The 24,011-nt window shown below is 53.7% G+C and overlaps 10 protein-coding genes across 10 annotated transcripts; 4 read left to right on the forward strand and 6 right to left on the reverse strand.

Moving 5' to 3' along the window:
* Positions 1-653: 653 nt before the first annotated feature.
* Positions 654-1,330, forward strand: N0V89_000412 (uncharacterized protein; the record flags this gene model as incomplete). The annotated part of the gene is made up of 2 exons (XM_056209236.1): positions 654-965; positions 1,019-1,330. The coding sequence occupies 2 exons, from the start codon at positions 654-656 to the stop codon at positions 1,328-1,330; spliced, it is 624 nt and encodes a 207-aa protein (XP_056076058.1).
* A 607-nt stretch (positions 1,331-1,937) lies between these two features.
* On the reverse strand, positions 1,938-3,851 carry N0V89_000413 (uncharacterized protein; the record flags this gene model as incomplete). The annotated part of the gene is made up of 1 exon (XM_056209237.1): positions 1,938-3,851. The coding sequence occupies one exon, from the start codon at positions 3,849-3,851 to the stop codon at positions 1,938-1,940; it is 1,914 nt and encodes a 637-aa protein (XP_056076059.1).
* A 602-nt stretch (positions 3,852-4,453) lies between these two features.
* On the reverse strand, positions 4,454-6,325 carry N0V89_000414 (uncharacterized protein; the record flags this gene model as incomplete). Its single annotated transcript, XM_056209238.1, has 1 exon — positions 4,454-6,325. One exon carries the CDS (start codon positions 6,323-6,325, stop codon positions 4,454-4,456), a length of 1,872 nt encoding a protein of 623 aa, XP_056076060.1.
* An 885-nt stretch (positions 6,326-7,210) lies between these two features.
* URA5 (orotate phosphoribosyltransferase) lies at positions 7,211-8,014 on the reverse strand (the record flags this gene model as incomplete). Its single annotated transcript, XM_056209239.1, has 1 exon — positions 7,211-8,014. The coding sequence occupies one exon, from the start codon at positions 8,012-8,014 to the stop codon at positions 7,211-7,213; it is 804 nt and encodes a 267-aa protein (XP_056076061.1).
* A 222-nt stretch (positions 8,015-8,236) lies between these two features.
* TIM23 (Mitochondrial import inner membrane translocase subunit tim23) lies at positions 8,237-8,998 on the forward strand (the record flags this gene model as incomplete). Its single annotated transcript, XM_056209240.1, has 3 exons — positions 8,237-8,244; positions 8,303-8,915; positions 8,966-8,998. 3 exons carry the CDS (start codon positions 8,237-8,239, stop codon positions 8,996-8,998), a joined length of 654 nt encoding a protein of 217 aa, XP_056076062.1.
* Positions 8,999-9,971: 973 nt separating this feature from the next.
* On the reverse strand, positions 9,972-11,443 carry N0V89_000417 (uncharacterized protein; the record flags this gene model as incomplete). Its single annotated transcript, XM_056209241.1, has 2 exons — positions 9,972-11,263; positions 11,314-11,443. The coding sequence occupies 2 exons, from the start codon at positions 11,441-11,443 to the stop codon at positions 9,972-9,974; spliced, it is 1,422 nt and encodes a 473-aa protein (XP_056076063.1).
* Positions 11,444-12,910: 1,467 nt separating this feature from the next.
* Positions 12,911-15,027, reverse strand: NOG1 (Nucleolar GTP-binding protein 1; the record flags this gene model as incomplete). Its single annotated transcript, XM_056209242.1, has 4 exons — positions 12,911-12,952; positions 13,005-14,568; positions 14,620-14,901; positions 14,951-15,027. The coding sequence occupies 4 exons, from the start codon at positions 15,025-15,027 to the stop codon at positions 12,911-12,913; spliced, it is 1,965 nt and encodes a 654-aa protein (XP_056076064.1).
* Positions 15,028-18,222: 3,195 nt separating this feature from the next.
* Positions 18,223-18,993, reverse strand: N0V89_000419 (uncharacterized protein; the record flags this gene model as incomplete). The annotated part of the gene is made up of 1 exon (XM_056209243.1): positions 18,223-18,993. The coding sequence occupies one exon, from the start codon at positions 18,991-18,993 to the stop codon at positions 18,223-18,225; it is 771 nt and encodes a 256-aa protein (XP_056076065.1).
* Positions 18,994-19,867: 874 nt separating this feature from the next.
* Positions 19,868-21,883, forward strand: MET13_1 (methylenetetrahydrofolate reductase (NAD(P)H) met13; the record flags this gene model as incomplete). The annotated part of the gene is made up of 4 exons (XM_056209244.1): positions 19,868-19,939; positions 19,995-20,329; positions 20,379-20,732; positions 20,782-21,883. The coding sequence occupies 4 exons, from the start codon at positions 19,868-19,870 to the stop codon at positions 21,881-21,883; spliced, it is 1,863 nt and encodes a 620-aa protein (XP_056076066.1).
* An 817-nt stretch (positions 21,884-22,700) lies between these two features.
* N0V89_000421 (uncharacterized protein) lies at positions 22,701-23,813 on the forward strand (the record flags this gene model as incomplete). The annotated part of the gene is made up of 1 exon (XM_056209245.1): positions 22,701-23,813. One exon carries the CDS (start codon positions 22,701-22,703, stop codon positions 23,811-23,813), a length of 1,113 nt encoding a protein of 370 aa, XP_056076067.1.
* Positions 23,814-24,011: the final 198 nt, after the last annotated feature.

Consider the following 24,011-nt stretch of genomic DNA (forward strand, 5'->3'; position numbering starts at 1 on the left):
AATGCGCTTCTGGAATGCAGACGCTACGGAAGGAGGGCCTTCCGTACCAAGGCATCTAGGCGATATCTTGGGAGGCGATCACGGCTCTTAGACAAACAAGCTTACCAGGCCTTGTACTTCGCAGGAAAGATTCATCTGCATCCAAGGCCAAGCCGCCGTATGTTTGGCTCATACTCCTTCGCATTTATTCGCCGAAGCACAAAGGAATGGTCATTGAAGTGCTCCCGTTGGCTACACATAAAAATCTCGCGGTGGTCTATTAGGGCACTTGACGGCGAGACGTCTCCCAAATAATGCTTCACGCTCATTGGACTTCTACTCATCGTGCTGCTGCTGCTCACTACAATTCATGACTATCAGCCTCAAGCCATATGATGGTAGTAGCCTTGGCTTCATGGCCGTTCGGAATACACCAAGGCACTTGCCATCACAACCAAGACCCTACGATTTCCACCCAAGCCCTCCTGTGGTACACCGACGTAATGGCACCCATACAACTTGAGTGCCTTGGGATCATATCGATAATGCAAAGGGGCTTCATAATCGTATAAAGAAGGACTAAAGTACCTTCAAAAATTAAACCACCAGCCACTTCGATCACCCACAATCAATCACTACAACAATTCTTCGCTGATCCATCAATTACATTCAAAATGCACTTCTCCGCACCCGCTTTCATTACCCTCCTGGCGGCAACCCTTGCTGTCGCTGCCCCTACCAACCAAAAGTACGATGACAAGAAGGCATACATCAAAGACTGCAAGAAGGATCTTGAGAACAAGTGGAACAAGAAGACCAATGACTGGAAAAAGCACGAGAAGCTCTTCTACTTCGATGCCCAGTACGTCGTGAAGGCGACTCCTGATCAGGTCATCAACCCCGAACAAGTTCCTGCCCCTGGCCAGCCCGGCGCCAAGGGCCTCTTCAAGTACGGCATCAACATCGCTGACAACACTATCTGCTACGTAAGTGATCGCTTTGGCTCTCTTTGCCTGCCAATCCAACTAACAATCACCAGAACATCACCCTTTCCGGCGTCACCGGCGAGTACCAATCTGCAGCCCTCACATCCACGCACATCCACGAAGCTGCCAAGGGCCGCGCAGGGCCTCCTCGTATTGCCTTCCCTAACCCTGCTGGACCTGATGACCGCCGCATCTCTACTGGCTGCATTACCGGACCCTTCAAGACTGGCATCAACGGCACTGATGGCAATGACACCGGCACTGGCTTCCACGTTCGCCAGATCGTCGCTAACCCCGGTGCCTTCTTCACCGACACTCACACCCGCCAGTTCGTCCCTGGTGCCGTTCGTGGTCAGCTCGCATAAGCGGCCTATGTGCGAGAAGCCGCGACATCTTGGAGGCACTACTTTTTCGACTTGTCACTTTCTTGTGCTATATTCTTTTACCAAGGGCTAAATAGTTAATACGTAGATATATCTATCTAAGATTTCAGCCCTAGTTGCCTTGCTTAGTCCTTACCAATACCCCCCACTAATTCTAGCGCTATGAGGCGTGGACGGAAGGGTGCTTTAAATCATTGATGACAATGCTGATTTGAGCGCATTGCGACACCCGATGCAAATGCTAATCACTATAAATGACAGTGCGAAGGTTAAACGCCTGACCACACGAGAACAGCACAAAAACTGATTTTGTCTCTTCCGTTTCGTAACCTTCACTTGATCATGTTTATACAAATACGTGGAAAGAGTGAGCCATGAGAAGGGATGCGAATGCAAAGATTGCTACAAGAATCAGCAAAAATGCCAATGAACCCCTCGCCGGATAAGACTGGTTCGCTTCTTCATCGCTCATATGCAACACAGCACTCCAAATACCACAAAGTATTAACATATGCAGAACGCTGAGTTTGCGGTGGCGGGTCAAGCGTCTTGTGCAGCCTGCCACGATGCACAGGGCAGGTGTTACCTATTAATCATCGTCCTCCCGCTCTCCCCAAACGCCCATCTCCTCCCTCGCCACCTCATCTAGATCCACCATCGCCCCACTATAACCATCTTCCTCGTCCTCACTCTCATCTCCCTTCGCTTCTGCCTTACTAACCTCTCCCCACCCTGCATCTTCCACCTCCCCATCATGCGCCAAAGGCGGGGAAATGGGGACATAGTCGTCCATCAGGTTCTGCGGGAGACCTAGGGGCGTGGGACGGAGGTCAAAAGTCGGAGGAGGACTTAGCGGGAGAAGGTTGAGTTCGGGGTGGTTGTGGAGCGGCGGGTCGTTCTCGGGAGGAGTGCGAGGGGCGGGATCAGGCGCGATGGGCGATGAGATTGGGGGTATGGGAGGCTCTTGCTTAGGCGGTGGTGGTGCTTGTGGTTTGGGGTGTTCGCGACGGCGATGTTTGGACGCCGGTACCTGATTGGCAGCTAATTCCTTGTTCGAGGCCTGCGGTGCCTGTGATGTGTGTGGTTCGCCTGGTAGAGGACCGTTGACGCGTGGTTCGTTGACCGGGAGCTTGGAAATCTGTTCCATCGGCTGCTGTGGCCGGGAAATGATACGAGTTGGTGGCTGCTGCTGCTGTGCAGCGAACGGCGAGATAGAGTAAAGTGTCGAGCCCAGGCCGAGACTATACCTATTCACCTTGTTCAACAGTCCCGGTCTCTCCTCCGTTCCGGAATTTGCTGGCAGAGACGCCGAGTGCGCATGGGCTGGCTTCGCAGTCTTCTGCTGCACAGGACTAGGCGGTTTCGTAGTCAAGGTCTCTGGGAGCTCGTTTTGACACATCTCGCAAGCCGTGAGTTCAGGATGGTTCAAAAACGTGCACGCGGGGCACTGCTTCTTCTGAACCGGTGATGGCGACCGGACGCCTGCAGTGGCATTGTGCGCTTCCATCTGTGGGGGGACTGCTTGTCTCGCTGCATCGTGGGCGCCGGGCATGTCGTAACCGGGCGTATACCTCTGACTGACCTTGCTCGTATGACCCCGTCTCGGTGCCAACGTATTCGGATTACTCGGCCTCTCCGCGCTCTGTGGTGCCACGCCTCCTGGCGTCGGATCGATCAACACAGCGACCTGCACGTCTCTGAAGGTTCCGCACTTCAAGCACCGACACTGCCGCATCACGCTCCTCGCCACGGTACTCTGCACCTCCCCTGGAGAATCAAAACGGATCTCGAAGCGATCTGGCTCCCCGAACCCTTTCGCCACATTCTCTTTATTCCTCCTACTTGCGGGTGCATTCACAAACCCCGCACCACTGCTCACAATCGCCTTTATAGGTTCCACCGGCCCAGCAGTGATGTGGTCCGCGTATGGAACCAACATAAGTGTCCCAGCAGTCTTTAGCGTGTGGGCGACTTCAGGTCTAAACGTGAAGTCATCCTCTGCTCTCAGCTTGGAAAAGTATTTCATAAACATGAACCCGTACCACTGCCGTACCTGAACGCCCTGCTGTAGCAGCTCCTTGGGAAGATTAGCCGGCGCTGGGGACGGCCAAAGACAGTCAATCATCGCTTTCTCCTTCAGCGCTTTGCGCACAATCAGATCCCCTCTGTAATGCTCATACAACTTCTTTTCTAGGCGTTCATGAACCCGATATTTACTATATCTCACCACGATACCCTTCACAAACACAGGGTCCAGATTCCACTTTCTAATGCAGTACTCGAGGGATTGAAGGTCGGCATGGGCCCTTGGGTCAGCGGGTCGGAACGATGTAGGAGAGAGTTGGTCGCCCATTGCTAGCCAGCGCTTTGGCTGAAGGGGGACAGCTTCGGCGGTGGAGGCGAAGATCCATCGGATAGGGGCGTATTCGGCTTTGAAGTAATTGTAGATGAAGTCGAGAAAGTCGGCTTCGTTGAGGGGAAGCGGGCCCCGGGGCATGTCCATTTTAGTTCCTGGCCTGGGATTTCTTTCTCACGGATCCAGAAGTTCTGAGTTGAGTAGCCCCAACCGCGCCGAGTGGGTGTCAGAGCGATATGCACAGCGAACCGAAACTAAGCGTGGCGAGCGGGAGGAGATCAGAAAAGCTGCTGCCTGGGGACTGTTGGAGGACTGTTTGACGCAGCCGTGCGCTTTGACGAGGTTGTTGCGCGCCACGCCACCTCGTGATATACCTTCCGCGTGGACAGCTTGGTCCAATAGCACGCGCGAAATGTTGGGGCGTTCTATGAGGTTCTTCACCGGAGCAACGTCATCGATGTGGCTGTGCAGGGTGCGCCACCCAACCTGTGTAAAACCGAATATACATGTACAGAGGCAGTACGCCCGTAAGCTATGTCCGTCCGATATGCCCCTGGAACCAATATATAAAACAAGAGTCCCCGTCAAAACGCCTTCGCCATGCTAATGCCGCTATAATGTACAGTTACATCTCCTTATGCAAGAACGACAATTTCAGAAGTATTGCCTCCGAATGGGTATCAAGCAGAAAACTTACCACCAAAGCTACCCCTTCCTCTCGCCCCCATCCATACCACCACCTACATCGCTTATTCTATTCGAGTCCCTGTTTTCTGAAGGACCGGCCTACGGAATGGATGCGCCTCAGTATTGAACACCCAATCATCCAAGTTAATCATATCCGGCGGACTAAAGATCAAATAAAAGTACTTCAGTGTCTCCCCAAACCAAAAGCTCTCCATCTTATTCTCCGGTTCAGCTGGTGGATCGGCAGTTACATCGAAAACCTGGCCATTCGCGAAGGGCGTCCGGGTCGCTCTGACGACAGAGGTAAACATATTCCATGCGTGATCGAGATACTCCTCGTGGCCAGTGATGCGGTACATGATCATGACGGATTCAATGGCTTCGGGACGTAGAAGATAGCGCTTGTCGCGCATAGACGTGAAGCCCGGTGGCAGCTTATCCTTCGCCACGACGCGCTCGAAGTCGGCATGGTCCTTGTTGTAGCTCCGGCGGAGCACTTCTTCTTCCCAGAAGGAGGCGTTCCAGGGGCAATTCGTGCGTGAAGCGCAGGGCGCGGCGTCGAATATCTCAGGCATAATGCCACTGGGCATCGCATGGTAGGCGTAGATGCAGCCTTCGGTGAGCTTCGCGCCAAGGTCGACGTGGTGTTGGTCGGGCATGAGGCGCCCACCAAGTGCGAACATGCCGCCAATGAAGCAGGTCAGATGCTGCATCTCCGAGTCTAGCTTGATGTTTTCGCCAGAGATTGTCACGTCGCCGCTGAAGAGGAGGTCCTTGCCTGGCTCGGTGTCAGGAAGCATGGGCCGGAAGAGCATGTGCTTGTCGATCATCGCACTAGAGTCCTTCCATAACTTCTCGTATACCGGCTCGAGACCTCCGAGCAAAGCATGCATCTTTGGGAAATACTCGTACGAGCTGTCCGCCATTGCACCGACCGTGAAGGACGAGCCGACAATCTCCTCCTTGTATGCGTTGATCCAGATTGGAAATAACCCCGGAATGTTCGTCTTATTCTGGGCATGATCCAAGAAATTAGTGACTTTCGCGACAACATCATAGTACTTGTTCTTCTGTGTAATTTGAGCCAGCCGCGTGAACTCCATGGTCAGAGAACCCAGGGCCGCAAAACAGATGCTACTGTCCGCATTGAAACCACCCTTGTTCTTCGCGTTCTCCAGCATGAGACGGTCCAGAGGGAAGTTGTTGGGCTTCGTGTCAAATGCGCGATACAGCATCTCCCCCAATTGTATGGCCTTTTCCAGCAGCACCTTTTCGTGGCTGAGATCGTATGCCGAGAGCAACCCGCCCAAGTAACGAATCGTGGTCTCGAACACGCTGATTGTAATGGACTCAGACACGCCAAAGTCAATGGCAGCCACAGCCCCCACAGCCTCGTAGAACTCGTTCTTGAGACCCATGATCCACAGCGTGTCCAACGCGTCCACGAGCGTCGCGCCCCAGCCTCCGAACGACTCGGCGCCCTTGCCGGTAATTGGTGCAAGCTCATCCTGACCCCATGCAAAGGTTCGATAGTTCTCCCAACTGCGCTGAAACTCTTCCCTAACAGCGACCCGTCGCTCCTCTCGCCTTGCCCTCTGCGATGATGTTTCCGGTGGGAAGTCGTATTGTACTTTCGGCAGATCCTTCGGGGTGCCAATAGGCAGTTGTATGTATTCAGAGATCGTATGCACAAAGGGCGCGGTCCGCCAGTCGTACGAATCTCCTACCACGAAGCCGTTCACGTTTGCGCGCTCGTTCATGTATGCCTCGTGTTGGCCGAAGGGAACGGCCATGGGGTCGCCAGGCCCATTGAAAACGTATATAATCGCGAAGATGAATGCGACGACGAAGGCGTACGAGAGGTTTCGCTTGTGCCGGCGCGACAATGGCTGGTTCGTTGCCGTCCGGCGCGGCATCTTTATCCTGGGGCGCATGGTGGAGATAAGGAGAGGAAGGAACGACTGCTCCTGTAGTAATTGAAAGGCTCGAATGCGGATTGGTCTTCGTTATTGCTCTGCACAGTTGCTAGGGGCACCTTCACGCCCGTAGTCACTCGAGTCGACGGTGACAGCGGTGTACGCAACGCCAACGAATGCAAGATGCGGCATAGGAGCTGCAGACGCAAGCACACCTAAGTGTTAGTCAAAGAGCGAGTCACTGGGGCAGTAAAGGAGAGAAGAGGACACATTGGCGTCGGAAGTCCAATGGAGGTTTTGTTCGTCTAAGCTGCCAAGATGAACAGAGCGGTGCGCGCGCGCAGGGCTGAGTAGCCTGAGTAGCCATTGCCGGAGAAGGCAGGAGCATGACTCTTTGAGTGTCTTGAGCGGAACGATTAGTTAATAGAAATGGGTACTTTACGGTATGCGGAGACGCTGGACGAGACTGTGTTGCATTGCGCGTGCCAGGGACCACTAGCATGCCGCCCTTTAGATGGCACTTTATTGATCGCTCGGCAAGTGTCGCCGCTTGAGCTTACCTCCACAGTGTCGAGTCGATCAGCCAGCGTGCACCACGCTGCAAGCAAACAGTCCGTACTACTTAGGCTGCTTTGTGCGAGATGAGATCTGAGTCGTCACACCATGGTGGGTGAAACAGGGTCTTGTTGAGTGCGTTTTGATCCGCTCATGTACCAGTACCTCACACCTTGACCCACGCTGCTTGCTCACCTTCTTGAAGTTATTCAGGTACTAGAAGCAAGTTGAAAGACATATTCGGCTCCATACTTTCCCTAGTATTGGGCCTTTCTACCACAGGAGTCTTATAGAGACTCTCTGGCCCGTTCGATCATCAAACATCGTGAAATCGTTACCGTTGCCTATCTAATCACTTGCCCGGTACTTTTCCCTGTACTCATCTAGCCGCTTCAAGTCTTCAGCACTGCCCAAGCCCCGCAAGTACTCCACAACGTCGTCCAACGTCAGAATAGCGAGCACGGGAATGCCGTACTGTTTCCTGACCTCGCCAATGGCACTCGGTCTTGGCTGTCCGTCGTCGTCAGTCGCACTCGGCGTCTTCTCCAAGCGATCAAACGCAACGATGATACCGACGAGCTCGCCGCCTTCCCTTTTGATAATGTCAATGGCCTCGCGGATGGCGGTGCCAGCGGTGATGACATCGTCGACAATGACTATCTTCTGGCCCTTGAGCGATGCGCCGACAATGTTGCCGCCTTCGCCGTGGTCTTTTGCTTCCTTGCGGTTGAAGCTGTAGCTCTTCTTGCCGTACTTGGATATATCTAGGTCGGCGAGCTTGTCGACGGCGGCAGCGGCAAGAGGGATGCCCTTGTAGGCCGGGCCGAAGAGAACATCGAACTGGAAGGACGGATCTGATTTGGAGTGCGATGCTAGCGTGTGGGCGTATGCCGAGGAAATGGAGCGTAGGAGGTCGGCACGGTGGAACAGGCCCGCGTTGAAGAAGTAGGGCGAGATGCGCTTGGACTTGAGGGTGAACGTGCCGAACTTGAGGGCGCCTGCCTCAACGCAGTCCTTGAGAAAGGCTTGTTTGTATTCCGGGAGCGACATCTTGATTCGTTGTGCGTAAACGTATTGTTGACAGTTGTTGCGGAAAGTTTTGAGGATTTCTTTTCCGAGCTCGGAACCAGGTGAGGAAGGACCGGCGCACATGGCCCGAGCGCCTTCTAGTCGTCACTCCTGGCTAGAAACTTTTATCGCGACACCCTTACAGACCCCGACCAGTCGCCATCGCCTGCGCATCCACCGAGCAAGGCCTAATCATCTTTTCTCCTTGCATTCTGTTTCTTCTCGCATTCTGGGCGTTTGGGAACTAAGCAATACCTCACCTCCAAGAGCGAACCTGCCTCGCGCCTTCCACACTACACCTCCATCATGACCATGTACGCCTCCAATCTGCATCGGCATTACTCCAAAGCCATGCTAATAGCCCTATCTTAGCTGGGACACATTAACCGGGCGCAAGTCCTCAACGCAGACAGCGACGCCTGCATCGGAACCACACGATAACTTCTCACCCGCGCCGTTCGACCCGTCTACAGCCATACAACAACCCTCAGATTTCATCCTCGACCCCACACAACTACACCCGCTCGCCGGCCTGAACCAGGATACGCTCGACTACCTGCAGCTCGAGGACTCAGTCCTCTCTGATCTCCCCGGCTCACAATCTGCACTCCCTTCCCGAGGCTGGTCCGATGATCTATGCTACGGAACCGGCATATCCTACCTCTCCGCTCTGACAGTGGGCGGCGCATGGGGCTTGGCCGAGGGTTTGCAGAAGAACCCCTCGTCGATGCCGGCGCGGTTACGGCTCAACGGTGTGCTCAACGCAGTTACGCGAAGGGGACCATTCCTGGGTAACTCGGCGGGTGTAGTGGCCATGGTGTATAATGGTATCAACAGCACTATTGGATACTACCGGGGAAAGCATGACACGACGAACAGCGTTGTGGCAGGAGCTTTGAGCGGCGCGATTTTTAAGAGCACACGGGGCGTGAGGCCAATGGCCATTAGTTCGGGTATCGTTGCCAGTGTTGCGGGATCGTGGGCGGTAAGTCAACATCTTGTTCGTTTCTGGAGGATTAGACTAATGACATTCAGCTCTTCCGCAAGGTGTACTTCGAGAGCGAATAAACCATCCCATTCGTTATAATTACGTCCACGACCGCACGAGACCGTACGAGCGAACATGCAAAAGCCGAAACAAAACCGAATACGAGTTTACAATAGCGGCAGGGCTCGTCGCGTTCTTCTCTTCAAAACTTGACACTTTATTGCATCTACTACCTTTTACTCTTTCTTGCTCACCACTCTTATGGGTTGTCCCATATTGTAAATTAGACGGCTTCAAGACATGGGCCGGACAGGACGCGTGATATCCATGTATGGGATACGGAAGCATTTGGCGACGGTGTGCATTCGGCATGTAAGACCATGAGCTGTGAGAATAACGATAAAAGCTATCAAAATATCACAAATATGTTTAATCGTGAACTTCTCCGCACGATGTCGTGGCTTACCAGGTGTTTCACATCCAGATCTACAAGCTCAGAGCGATGTTGATGGCATTCAGTTTGCATTGACAAGGCCTCTGACAAGATCTTACGGTCGGGTAGACCAGTAACGGGGTATGCATTTGCAGGCATCAGACAGCCAACTCCAGGTTTACGGAGCTGACGCCAGCAGGTCCCGCCTCGTAAATATATGCCCGTACGCCACACGAGCTTAAATCGACCTTGTGTTCGGTCCCTTCTCAGCAGCACATGTGATTGAGAGGTGCAAGCTTCGAATTTACAGATTCAACCGTCGACGCTCCACACTGTATCACCAACCCGTAAAGCGTTATGCTATCGTAAAAGTATATTATCTATGAATAGAATAAAGCGGTTGAAGTACAGCAAGGGGATATCGAAGCGTCCAAAACCATCGTCCAAACATTTTACATCCTTCCATCCCACATAGACAAAAAATCACACAGCGAAGCGAAGAATGCGGCTCGCCGACAAGCCGCCCGCGATGCGATGCCAGAATGCTAATCGCTAAGCTACAACGCACAAGAATAAGATTTGAACCACCGCCGCATTTTCTACCGTGTTGGGACATGTGCTTAGCCCATCTCGTGGACATCTCCCCCTGGCTGTCCGCCGCTCTTGTGCGCATACTTTGCTGCACTCTGCCCGCTCATCTCTACCATCTGATGGCCCTGGCCGCTTCCCAGCTCGCTCGGCGTAGCCCCTGGACTATACTGCGGGATCTGCGCATACGCAGGCGCAGGCCCATTGTTGATGTACGGATTGTGCTTCACGGCGCCGTCGTCGGCTTCGGTAACGTGCGCAGCAGGAGCGGCATTGGCCCTGCGTCGGCGGAGGAAGAATCCCGCGGCGCCGATGAGTGCGATGCCTAATATGGGGCCGATGACTGCGCCGGCGATCCATGCTTTGCTGCCGCCTTTGGAAGAACCGTCGTCGTTGTTTGAACCACCGTTGGAGCCACCGGAGGAGGCGGAGTCAGATGACTTTGGCTTCGCGGCAGAAAGCGCGGCGTACATGCTAGTCGACACGTCGTCGAACACGCTCGACGTGTTCTGGAGGTAGCAGTTGTTGAAGCCGTGCTGGAGCGTGCTGTCGTAGACTACACCGACGCAGCCGTTCTTATTAGACGCGCATTCTTCCATGCAGCTCGTGAAATTCAGTCTGTGTAAGAAGGTCATGTTCGTCCCCTGGTTCGTTTGCCCGCAGTGCACGGCGAAGGCTTTGGAATCATCTTGTGTGCTCGTGTACGTTTCGTTCTTATTACAGTCCGTATCAGGCGTCGTAATCGAGTCGATAGTAGCGCTGTGCGTGATTTTGAGCTGCGTATTTGACGCGCTAAGAGTCGAAGGGAATCCAGTCTTGGGCCAGCAGTTCGCGTAGCCGCCCTGCAGGCCGGGAACATAGACGACGCCGCGGCAGAGGGGGTGTTCGTTCACGCAATCCTTCAGGCAGTCTTCGAGGGAGGTGGCGTGGTAGTAGGCTTGGAAGGGGTTGTCGTGGAATTCGTAGGTCCAATGGGCGTCGTAGGTGCCGGGGATGTCCTTGTTGCACTGTACTGTGTATGAGATGCCGTCGTAGCCGTCGAGGCTGTGATGCGATTTATCGGCGGCCGGGCAATCGGTGTCGAGGGGCTTCATTTGGTTCAGGTCGACGAGGGCGGAGTGGGTGCCATCTTCGTCGGCGAGGGGAAGCGTGGTGTATACGGTTTTGTTGGAAGAGAGCCGAGAAGTCGTTGAATTGCGCATCCAGCATTGGTTGTCGCTACTTCTGAAGACGACGCCGAAGCAGCCCTCGCCTGAGCCCCAAAATCGCGAGCAGAATTCCATGCATCCTGACATGGTATCGACTGTGAATGGAGCGAGTGCATCTACTTCATAATTAGATGGGACCTGCTATGAGTGTGGCGATGCGACTCACCATTGAACGGGTTGTTCTGGTTGCATTGTATGTTTGTGAAGTTCAGGCCGTTGCCAGATGTAAACGACGTGACACATGTTGAATCAGCGCGAGGGGATAACGAGATATCGCGACCGAATAATGATTCCATGACTGCAGCGTGTCAGTCCTCCATGTCTCCATCGTCCAGCGCATCGCAACGACTTACGTGGTGTGGCCAAGGTCCTGCTCGCCAACAGAAGAGCGAGCAGACTCCCATTGTTTGGAAACCCCATCATATCCAAACCACACCAGGACCCTGGGTTGATCTACGAAGCAGTTGAATTGAAGTCGACAGTGACCTTCAGGTATCCTGTCGGACACGGACAAGGACGCAACAGAAACACGAGACAGCACAGAGACACGCCGCTGCCAGGGATCACCGAGGGTTAAGTCCAAGTCCGACGGGCTCTTGGAGCCGCTGGGCTTGGAGCTCGCACCAACACATTCTGCACACTGGAGCGTCGATACATGCCCCTACAAGCCAAGTGCGCTCCCCAGCCTTCGGGCTAACATGGTCTGCAGGGGGCGAGCGTCCCGTGTGAGTGGTTTGCAAAGACCGGTAAGGCTGAGGCTGCATAGGCTCGTGGCTGCGGCTGCAGATTAGCGTGAGGCCTCCCGTGAGACTGCGTCTCAAGTGGAAGGATGGCGGGTGAATAACGTCGTACCCCTTCTCTCCCTTACCTCCGTACTCTCGCCACGAAGCTGTCAGAGCATACATGCGGGGCGTCGTCCACCATCACGCCCTTCTTTCTCGCAACTGACCGCTTTTCTACGCATGCTGCGATGGAGCGGCAGCGTTGGGGGCCACAATTAGGGCAGAGCGTTAAAAGCTTCGCTCGACAAGCCTCACCTGATGTGGTTCGCGCTGCAGCTTGCATGACAAATGCGCGCCAGGGATCCCCGGAGCATGCTCGTTTCTCCCCATTCCGATCTGGCTTGGCGCCCTGGAGTTAAGGCACGATTCCTATTTTTGCGCTGAGACGGCGACAAACGAGCTCTTGCTCGTGCAGTCGTGCTGACAGTGGGCCCTAAGTTCGCTGAACTCTTACCTCTCCAGCAAGATTGGGATAAAGCGTGTTTAAAAGCACTGCGAATCGCCCATTTCGCACACTGCTCAAGCTGTCCGTCTCCAAGGCGATTCCTATCCTCCACGTGAACGGCCCCAGACTTGTCATACGATTTCTGCTGTTCCTTTTGCTGTGCGACACAAGCTGTGTTGGAGTTCCGAACGAACGACATGCGAGGAGAAGGATCTTGAGCTAGGGGACGGCAAGCGCCGGGAAATTACCTTTACCCAACACGGCTAGACACTCGCTCACTGCGGAAAGCCATTGTGGGTTGCAAATAAATGAGGAGTAGCAAATGAGTAGCCGAAAGACACATGGTCGGACTAAATTCTTGTGCAAAATAGATGACCGGGAAATTCTCGCCGTGGAGCATTTTCCCGATCTGACAGAAGCTTGGTATCGAAGATAGACGACCCTTAACGCCGCTAGATGATCTAATGCCCATGCACCACAAAATCGTTGCATCATTAAACGCCCGAGTTCGCACACAACAGAACCAATGAATGCTTTTACCGCCTGTTTGTCTTTCCCATGCCACGCTTGCCGACAACCTGTGCTGCTGTTAGTGTCGTAAAACGTGTCGAGGGAGGGAACATCACTCACCAAATGCTTGACCAGCGATCCAGTCTGGTGCCTATCGGCTTCACCTTGTCTGGCCATCCTGTTCATCTTCTTCTGGGACAGCTTAGCCAGGCGCTCAGCCTTTGTACGAGATGCCTCGTCTGTGACACCATCTGTCCTGCGGTTGGTGCTCTGGCTCCTAGCACGGCTCTTGGCCCGTTCAAGAGCAGCCTTGGGGGTATCAACTTCCATAGCATCGCCGTCAACGCCTTCTGAGCGTCCACGAGCCAAGCTACGGCCGCGACTCTGGCTTCGAGCGCGCTCAGCAACCTTGGAAGTGTCGTAGCCAAGACTTTCAAGATGAGATTCCATCTTGGACATCTTGACCGCTTTAGCAGAACGAGGTATGACAGCCCGGTTCTTGAGACTCTTCCGCATCTTCGCCTCGTTGCGGATGAGCTGTCTCTTCTCACGGATGAGCTCTGCCTTGTATCGAATGTCCGCCTCCTCGGCATCTTCAACATCATCGTCAGACTCGTAGAAGCCCTCGGCTTCAAGCTTCTCCTCCTCTTCTTCCAACGCTGCGAGCTTGGCCTCGATTTCGGGGTCAATGAAGTCGTAGACGTTCTTACCATCGTAGACTTCGGGTATCCTGTCTTCCTTCCACTCTGGGTTTTCGAGAAGGTAGTTTTTCCGCATGTTGAAGTTGTAGACACCAGCACCGCCTTCCTCCTCTTCGATGTCGCGCTCCAGCCTGATCCGCTCTGGATCAGCAGAGTCATACTTTTTCCTGTTCTTGACAGCATCTGGGATCGATGTCTCGCGGGTGACTCCACCCATTGGCTGAGCGACGTGAATGCGGCGAAGAAGGTCACCAAGCCTGCCAGTTGGCTCACCCGAGCTGTTGGTGCCTGCCTTGAGCTTCTCGGCGTTACGCGAGGCCAACAAGCGGTCACAGGCCTCATTACGGACGTTCATCAACCCCTCGGTCGTAGTGCAGGAGAGCTGGAGCAACTCGACCTCACCCGACTTGAGCATACCCTGGATCAGCTCCTGGCTCTCGGGATCCAGGTCTTCCGGTCTAGTAACATCGATCTTGTTAATGACCACGAACACCAGCTTGTTGGCGAACAAGGGCTTGATAGAGTTGAACAGTGAGACCTGGGCAGAGACAGAATAACCGCACTGCTCGGACAAATCCATGAAGTAGAGGACAGCGGCACGCAAATGAGCAATTGCGCAGATAGACTGGTGCTCAATGGTGTTCATCTCTTCGAGCGGATGATCGAGAATACCGGGGGTATCGATCGCCTGGAACCGCAGCATCTTGTAGTCGAAGTGTCCAACGAACAGACTCTTGGTTGTGAAGGCATAGGGCTGGATGTCAACATCGGCCCTAGAGATACCCTTCAGAAAAGACGATTTACCGACATTGGGGTAACCGCAAATGACGAGCGTGCGGGTGTTCGGGTCGATCGAGGGTAGACGGCCCAAATGCTGTCGCACTTGCTCAAGGTACACAAGCGGGTCTTTGAGGCGCTTGCAGATTGTGGCCATGCGACCGAGGGCGGCGCGCTTGAGGTTCTTGCACTGAAACAAACTCTGGCTGTGGGAAGGTTAGCACAGGCCAACGCTATTACCACTGTATTCCACGTACCCATATTTGATGAGCCGGACATAGTCACGAGCGACGGCCTCAATAAGCGACTTGGCCGTACTCAGCTGTCCCAGCGCAATTCTGAAGTGGTCGGCGTCGTACAAAGTGTTCAAAAGATCGCGGTGGAACGGGTGAATGTCTGCGAGGCGCGGGAAACCGTTGATGGTGGCGGTCAAACGCTCGGTGAAGGTCTCGGACGTGTACTTGACTTTGCGGGTGTAGAAGGCTCTGATTCTGCTAATCTTGAAGCCAGAGCGGATCTGTGTGGGAAGTCGCCTCTGTCTGCGCACAATTAGCGGGGCGCAACTTGCTGCTGGGGCGGGACTCGTACGTTCGGGAGAGCACAATGTCGAGGAATTCCTGCGACGTCGGCACGACGGGGATATCTTTCCACTGTGTTTTCGACATGCTTGCAGCGACACAGTTGTTGTGTTGTGCTGGTGTACAGAAGCGGTCTGAGGCGGCGTATCGATACCAGAAATTTTGTCTTGCCAAAATTCTGCGCTAGCAAGGGGCCCACTAACCGAGCGCCGTCCATTCAGGGCAGCAGCGCCCCGCTTTCCTCCATTACCATGTGGTTCAACACCACTCCGGGCCATCACTGCGTCTGCATCCCTCTCAGACTCAAGATCCATGCACCTTTCTGAATCGTAGCTATGGCATTTTGCCAGGATCAACTTGCACAGCCTGTATACCTTTCTAACCCGTCTCACACTCCAGCGTCATGTGATTCTTCAGTCCAAGGTGCCAAACTGCGCTTCGCTGCGCGTTGCGATAATGCGTTCAAAATATTTCTGCTCTCGTACATGCCGCTTGCCTCCGAGGAATCTCTAGAGACAAGACTGTACCTGAGTTGCACTTGTCGTCTCATGTTGCACCGCTCTTGCAAGCATGTTATTTCTCATCCAATCCGCCGAACGAGGACCTTCTACCGCCCGAACTTTGTATAGCGCACCCATTGATTGTGAGGCTTGGCTGGGAAACGAACTGTGCAAAGTCTTTGCAAGCAGCCTGTTCTTTCCCAACGCGGTTCGCTCGTACCATTAGGTACCAACGTTGCTTTGTTCTAGCCCTTTCCCCGCGTGCACCCATCATTGACCATTTCAATTCACCATAGTAGGGACGACTCAAGTCAAACACTGTTCGCTTCCTTGTTCCTCCTAACACATACTTGATCCTGGGAGCACCTCGATTGGCCATGTGTTGCGACAATGGGCGATACATGCCACAAGCCCAACTGCTCCTGGTTATCACTGCCATCGTTGCGCGACTTGAAAGAACCACCTGCCTTAGAACCGAATCCTGAGCTCTCAGGTATAGGAGTGAGAGTCCCCTACTTACATCCCTATCATCGCTAACTACGTGTATCAGGTAATTCTGGGTTTCTCCATCACTGCCTACTTGACCGTTGCTCTTCTGATTTTCCACTACCTGACCGTCTATGACCCTCACCGAAGTGGCCAGGTGGGCAGGAAACATACGAATCCGGTCGATAATGGCCTTCTCAATTTTGTCCATGGGAAAATAATCTCATGGACACCAAGCGTGAGTAGTTGGGGCTAGGATTTTAACATCTTTTACTGATTTTCCCCACCTCAGCGGCGTTTCGAATATGCCATGGAGAAGTCGGTTCTCATTCTCAGCGACACGCAGCTAGTAACTGGTCTCGCCATACTGATAGCCGGATATTCGCAGTTGTCATGTGGGATCAGCTCTTACCATTGGCAGATCATGGTCTACGTCGCCTGGTTCTCTTCATTCACTTTTCTATCGGCAATGGCTTTTCTGGAGGGATTCTTCCTGGCGAACAACAACCTTCGTCTGATCCGAGTCTTCTTCATGTGCATTCTGGGCGGGCTCCAAATAGCTGCGCTTTTGCCCACAGGGAGTCGCAACTGGTTGGATGCAGCTAGAGAAGCCGGTCCTCTCTATCCTGGTCTCGACACGGAGTGCTTTTATAGACAGTAAGTCAATGGAAACATTGACTCCCACTCAGCGCTGATCTTTCGTTCGATGTCTAGGCTATCCTTGTCCAGCTACAGCAGAGGAGGTCCCAGAATGTGGTCGATGGTCTTCTCCGTGCTTGTCGTCGGTCTCTCCTACCTGCACACTGGCATCAGACTGTTCGATCCTACTGCTGAATTCAGTCGAAAGCATTTCCGCGCCATTCCAGGATCGCGCGTCAAGAGGCTGCTCTATTTTCTGGAACGTAAAGCTATGCGCCAAGGTATCCGGGCTACCATTTGGACGATACCATACTTGGCCGTCTTCATCGGATTTGCGTCAATTCGTGCAATGTACGATATAGCTGAGTCCATGCTCGGCGAGATCATATGGCTTTCGTTCGCAATAGTAGGCAATTCCACTCTGTTCCATCAGAGATACATATTAATCAACTGCTGCTTCTAGGCATGGGGTACACTTAAAGTATGGGATACTCGAGCACTGGCATGGGCCACGCAACTCGATGACGGAACTATAGGGTTCAAGAATACTGCCACCGGTGACGATTCATGGTCATTTGGCCAGATATTGCCTATGGTTCTCTTGCTGTTACCCATTCTTTCCATGTTCCAATCTTATCGTCAGTGATCGCCACTACAGGAAAGCGCAGACTGAACGCTAACAGATATAGTGGACAATGATGCAAAAGCGCAAGATGTAGTCCGTACCACTCACACACCTTCGACCACACAGGACAGTAAGCATGTGCATACGGTCGGGCTTGCTACCGTGGGCACTGGTACGAGAACAGAGGACGAACAGACACCTGGGGCACGCGATTCCACTTTATTTAGTATAAGGCGCTGCAACAACGAACCATGCACAAGCCCGCCGCGCCTTGCTAATACCAGCCTGGATGAAAATGACACCTCTTCCGTTCAGAAGACGACATCGCCAACCCCTGTGCCCTCTATCCCAGGACCATACCTCCCCGATCTCCCAACCAGTAAACTCCTCGCTCCTTTGCCTCAGTACCCTTTCCATTCCTTCTTTCGTTACCACTGGTACCGGATTCACGTCTACCTCCTCGTATGTCAGTGCCTCATGCTTGGCTGCGTGATCCTGTGGATCCAGAGTGAAATCGTATCAGTCCTCGGCATCTCGTACTTCCTCCGCAGCCGGCTGTTTCTCATCTGGGTGTTCGGGTTCATACCCCTATCGAATGTGACTCACCTTGCAGTCTGGTTCCTTGCTGCTAGTGTGGTACAACACATTGACGGCGCGGGGAACTGGCTGAACGGGACAGGGGAATACGCTGATGGGAAAGCGGAGAAGGTATGGTGGAGGAGGATGACGCTTGGGCAATTTGTTCAATATTTGATGAGGTTCCTGCTGAAGGGCGGGTTGTTAACCTTGACGTTCCTTGCGAGTGCGGAGATAGCAGGGCCTTACGATATCGACTTTGGGGACGGATAGATGCAGTTGCCGAGCAGTACTTAATATATTTGGTCGTTGTATAACAGTCCTATCTGGTTTTTGTCATGCTGTTTGTTTTCTCACTGGTATTGTTCCTTCCTCATTAAATCGTAAGACGTTTCGATTCCGTCTTCTCCAGCCGTCGATCTCGATTTTCTACCTACCCATACCAGTTATTGTCCATCATGCTCCACCCACTTCCTCAACGACTTTTTTAAGGTTTTGCATATCATGCGCGAACCGCCCCAGGAACAGCCCATCCACGCCTTCCGAGATCTTCGCGAAAGTGCCCGGTCCCGCGCTGCCTCCGTACAATATCCTCGTGACGCCTTTCCGGCTGCCAGCCAACCGCCTCAGCTCCTTTGTCACGTTGACAACATGATCCGCATCCGCAGGCTCTTTGGCGCCAATCGCCCACACAGGCTCATACGCCAGTATCACCTCGCTGTCGTCGGGCATTGCAGCAAGCACAGATGTAACCTGAGGCGTGCATTCTTGTATAGCAGCGCCGACCGCTGCTGAAGGCGACGTGGTGTTGTGCGTGCGCTCGCCGATGCACACGAGAGGGATCAACCCATTCCGCGCCGCAGCTCCCGCCTTCTTCGCGACGGTTTCATCCGTCTCGCCGAATAGCTTACGCCGCTCTGCATGCCCTATCTCTACGATCTTGGCGCCTGCTTGTTGCAGGACAACGGGTGAAACTTCGCCCGTGTACGCGCCTTTGTCTTCCCAGTGAGTGTCTTGCGCTCCGAGGAGTATCGAGGAGGGTTGCAGGATGTCGGCGGCGGAGACGAGGGAGACGAAGTCGGGAATGACGAAGAGGTCGATGCGCGCGTTCCAGGCAAGCCCGTCAAGCTGGAGCATGCCGCGGATGTAAGAGAGAGTGGAGGGGAGGTCGAAGTACATCTTCAAGGAAACGCCGACGATGCGGCGGGGGCGGCTGACGGGCGGCATTGCTGCGGTCTGCGAGAGGTAGCTGCTGTCGTTGGAGTATCGGTATGCAGAGACATGGTGTCGTAGCAGCAGCAACACATTAACATGTTTACTGACGTCGTGAGGGGCTCAAGGGTTACTGCAAGGGGCAAGCCCGAGATCGGTCACGGCGGCGGGGTGTTCAGGAACAGGAACAGGAACGGCAATGTCTCCGGACACGAATATCTCATACCAATCCAGAATATTGCCCTGTGAGACTTGCAGAATGATCACCCGGACACTTAATGAGGTATTTTAGAGGGATGAACTCGCCGCGCGCACTCTGATGCACCCCACGAGGCAGGGGTCGCGTGGCAGCGGGGTATCTCGCCGACACCAATTGCTTCCCCCGCATAGTGTGAGATCGAGCGGTGGACATTTGAATGGAATCGTGTAACATAATGCAGAGGGAAGTGAAGACAATGCAAACGAAATCGGGAGCATGACCGCTCGAAGGGGTCAGATCTTGGCGCCGATCTCGCCGACAGTGGATTCTTCAAACCGCCGCCGCTAGCCATTGTTTCCCCTCTACTGCACCTCCCACTCGCAGACGCACGCTAATCACGTTCTTATATACCACTCGTGGTTCATGCATCGCCAGCTCGCGGATCGTTGGGCCCGCGTTCGCTACATTGGATAGCTAGTATAGCTATTGATTGCATCTCCTGTTCCGAAGTCTGCCTGCTCGGCTTCCGGTGTATGTCATAAAACCTCCGGGTGACAATCATATACTGCTGTGGGGTTGCGCTGACCTGGGCACTGCATAGACAACAGAGAGGACCATACGAAGTGTCCAATTCACTTCTCCTTCGAGCATTTCCTTTACTACCGCGCCACCATCATGCATATCTCCAAGATGCTCGCGCAGTCGAAGGAGGAGGGAAAGCCCACCTTCTCCTTCGAATTCTTTCCGCCGAAAACCGCTCAGGTAATCACAACGCCATGAAGCTGCAACCCTCCGACATGGAGCTGATTTCTCGCAGGGTGTTCAGAATCTCTACGATCGCATGGACCGCATGCACGGTCTGGGTCCCAAATTCATCGATGTTACCTGGGGCGCGGGCGGCAGTCTCTCCCACCTGACCTGCGAGATGGTCAAGGTCGCCCAGAGCGTCTACGGCCTCGAGACATGCATGCACCTTACATGCACCGACATGGAGCGGTCTAAGATTGACGAAGCGCTGCAGACGGCCTACGAAGCGGGGTGCACAAATATCCTCGCGCTGCGCGGCGACCCGCCGAGGGAGTCTGAGAAGTGGCAGGCGGTCCAGGGTGGATTCAGATATGCCAAGGACTTGGTCAAATATATCCGCGAGAAGTATGGGGACCACTTTGACATCGGTGTGGCGGGGTACTCCGGAAGGCAGCGATGACAACGATAACGTCGATGAACTCATCGACCATCTCAAGGAGAAGGTGGATGCCGGAGGTACCTTCGTCGTGACGCAGATGTTCTACGACACAGATATCTTCATCGACTGGGTACACAAGGTCCGTGCAAAGGGTATTGACGTCCCCATCATTCCTGGCATCATGCCTATTTCTACGCACGCTGCTTTTCTCCGTCGGGCGAAATGGTCCAAAATCAAGATCCCCGAACCCTGGACCAAAGCTCTGGATCCCATCAAGAACGACGATTCGGAAGTCCGCGAGGTAGGAAAGGGACTGATAGCCGATATGTGCCGCAAGCTGATCGATGCCGGTATTCTGCACTTGCACTTGTAAGTCAGGCCTGCACCTCTCTTTTAACATTCAGGCTAACCTTTGAAGCTACACGATGAACCTGGCCCAGTCCAGCCGCATGGTTCTTGAGGAGCTAGACCTTCTTCCCGACGTCGAAAGCCCACTGCAGAAACCCCTTCCGTGGCGGCCGTCTCTTGGCCTCAAGCGTCGCGAAGAAAACGTCCGACCCATCTTCTGGCGCAACCGCAACCGTTCGTACATTGCCAGGACGCAGGATTGGGACGAGTTCCCTAACGGTCGCTGGGGTGATGCTCGATCTCCCGCTTTTGGCGAATTCGACGCGTACGGTATCGGCCTGAAGGGCAGCAACGAGCAGAACATCAAGCTCTGGGGGAAGCCGACGTCCGTTAAGGACCTCTCCGATCTCTTCGTCAAGTACATGTCCGGCGATCTCGAATCTCTGCCCTGGAGCGAGTCGGCCATCTCCAAGGAAGCCGATACCTTGCAGCAAAATCTCATTGACCTGAACCGTCGTGGTTTCTTCACGATCAACTCCCAGCCTCCTGTGAATGGCGCCAAGTCAAACCATCCAGTGTACGGATGGGGTCCAGCACACGGCTACGTCTACCAGAAGGCGTACCTAGAGGTTCTGGTCTCGCCTGAATACATCGCAGAGTTGATCACTCGTATTGAGCGCGATCCCGAAATTACGTACTACGCCGTGAACAAGGATGGAGACCTGAAGACCAACTCTCCGGAAGGACCTAATGCCGTCACCTGGGGTGTCTTCCCGGGTAAGGAAATCGTGCAGCCGACTATCGTCGAAGCTGTCAGCTTCCTGGCCTGGAAGGACGAGTTCTACCGGTTGGGTCAGCAATGGGCGAACTGCCACGCTTCTATAAGCCCCTCGCGCTACGTGATTGAGGACATTATGGACACCTGGTACCTGATAAACATTGTCCACAACAACTTCCAGGAGGACAACGGCATCTTCCCTCTCTTCGACGGCCTCGAGGTGACTGACATGGAGAAGGAACTCCACTCGACAGGTATTACCAACGGCGAGACGACAGATGGCGACTCAGCTGCTAGTAGCAGACCTACCAATGGTGGGAAGTCGACTTTGAATGACCTTGTCGAGGCAGCGAAGTCGGCCGCGTCCACCGTTACCAACGGCATTACAGCCTAAACCCCTCATCTCGACACGAATCTTGACGCTCCATCTTGATATCTTGCATTCAACAAGCCAGCCCGACCGCATGCGCACACAACTCCGCTTCAACTCGCGGCCGGCAACTATCTCTTTCTTATGTTGGGATTCTTCTTTGACCTAGCTCGGCGTTCTGATTATCGGCGAAAGGCTGCATATTAGAGTCTTGTATATGCATATACACGGCGTCGCTTCAACCTGACGACCCTGATGAGATAACGAAGGGCATTGCAAGGGCTTGGGAAAGCACTAAAAGTACGTAAAGATACCCGACCAGCCCCTCAACGGCGCTGCGTCACATCTACGATAGTCTCAGATTAATAAAACGCAAATATTTGTTTGGACTGGGGCACCAGACTGTTTATATCTGGCGCCGTGTTTATCGTATTGTGAGATAGACAAGTGCCGATTTGAAGCTACTCCACCCACCTCGGTTCGGAGATAAAGATTAGGAATGGCGCCCTTTACGTCATCAAGACTTCTCCACATCTGGTGCCGGCACTTCCACTTCTGATACTGGGGTATGTGGGCTCTACCCATTGTAAAGAAGCAATACGGTCTGAGCACATGTCCAATGCGTTTGGTGTTACTCCCACTATCTCGCATACCTATCTCATCTATCCGCGTCGTCCCGAGAGCATACAGCTTCACTGCTTCGTTGGGCTTGAGCCAGAGATCAAGGCCCCACATTCCATCCTCCCAGGCTCGTCCACGGTCAAGATACACGTCCTTCAGCACTTCTACAGCCAGGTTAAGAGAAGAGAAGAAGAAAATGACAGACGCCACGTACAATCCTATGAGCGGCCTCTGGCAGCCCACACAGCTTTCCAAACTCTTCTACGGGCCTAACACCGTGAAAACATATCTCCTGGACTGTCTGCCGAGCAAGAGTAGCAAAGCATTCATTATTACGGGGAAGAGTCTGGCTAGTAAGACGCCCTTGGTCAAGCAAGTCGAAGAATTATTGGGAAAGCAGCACGTAGGCACATTCTCTAACATCGGAGAACACGCCCCGATTGCCCAATTAGACGAGGCTACGGGGCTGGTGGAGAAAGACAGCACCATCGATACGGTAGTCAGTATCGGCGGGGGCTCGCCTATCGACTCTGCGAAGGCGATAAGCTATAGATTGCACGAGAAAAAGGGGAAGTGGCTGTGGCATGTGGCAATTCCGACAACGCTGAGCGCGAGCGAGTGTACGATGATGGCTGGCTTCACGCAGTCCGACGGCGTGAAGACGGGCGTGAGGGCGCCAGAACTTGTGCCGAATGTCGTGCTGTATGACGCCGCCTTCGCGGCCTACACTCCAGAAAGACTCTGGCTCAGCACCGGTCTACGCGCGCTAGACCACGCAGTCGAGATGCTATACCACCCCACGGCCTCCGAGATGCCTGCGAGATGGACATGTCTTCAAGCCGCAGGGTCGTTCTTCGAAGGTCTGGTGAAGTATAAGATGGATCCTAAGGACCAGGATAACTTGACGAAGTTGCAATTAGCGGCATTCGCCAGTCTTGGGTTTCTGGGGACAAATCTTAAAGGCGGTCTCGGGCTCTCGCACGCGCTGGGATATGCGCTGGGAAGTCCCTACAGTATTCCGCATGGAATTACGAGTTGTTTGACGTTGGGGCATGTCGTTAGGCTTAAGGCTGAAGACCCAAGCGCTGCAACACAGGTAGCGAGACTTCTGCCTTTCATTGGCGAGACAAGGACGGGAGATGATAAAAAGGACGCTGAAAAAGTTGGGGATCGTATACTTGGGTTGGTGAAGGAGCTAGGGCTTGATCACGATCTCAGAAATTATTCGGTCGACAAGGATCAGATTCCGGTGATCACCAAGAGAGCTACTGGACAGGAGGAGGGCGGGGAGTTGTATGGGAAGGTGGAGCCCATTGTGAAGGGCTTATTCTGACCGCGTGATCTTGGGTTGTGACCGACAAGATGTAGGCTGGGGCTACTTGGGGAAGGCTAAATAAGCAGACATATTGTAACATTTGTATAATTGCCTACAAGAGGCCAACAATATTACTGTCCCATTTTGTATTGACGCGGAGAAGGTTGACGCACCCTCTCAACTGTACTTGAAGATGTTCTACTCCCTACTCCCTAC

The sequence above is a fragment of the Didymosphaeria variabile genome (genome assembly GCF_027946475.1).
Source record: "Didymosphaeria variabile strain IMI 356815 chromosome Unknown scaffold_1, whole genome shotgun sequence".
NCBI classification, from domain to species: domain Eukaryota; kingdom Fungi; phylum Ascomycota; class Dothideomycetes; order Pleosporales; family Didymosphaeriaceae; genus Didymosphaeria; species Didymosphaeria variabile.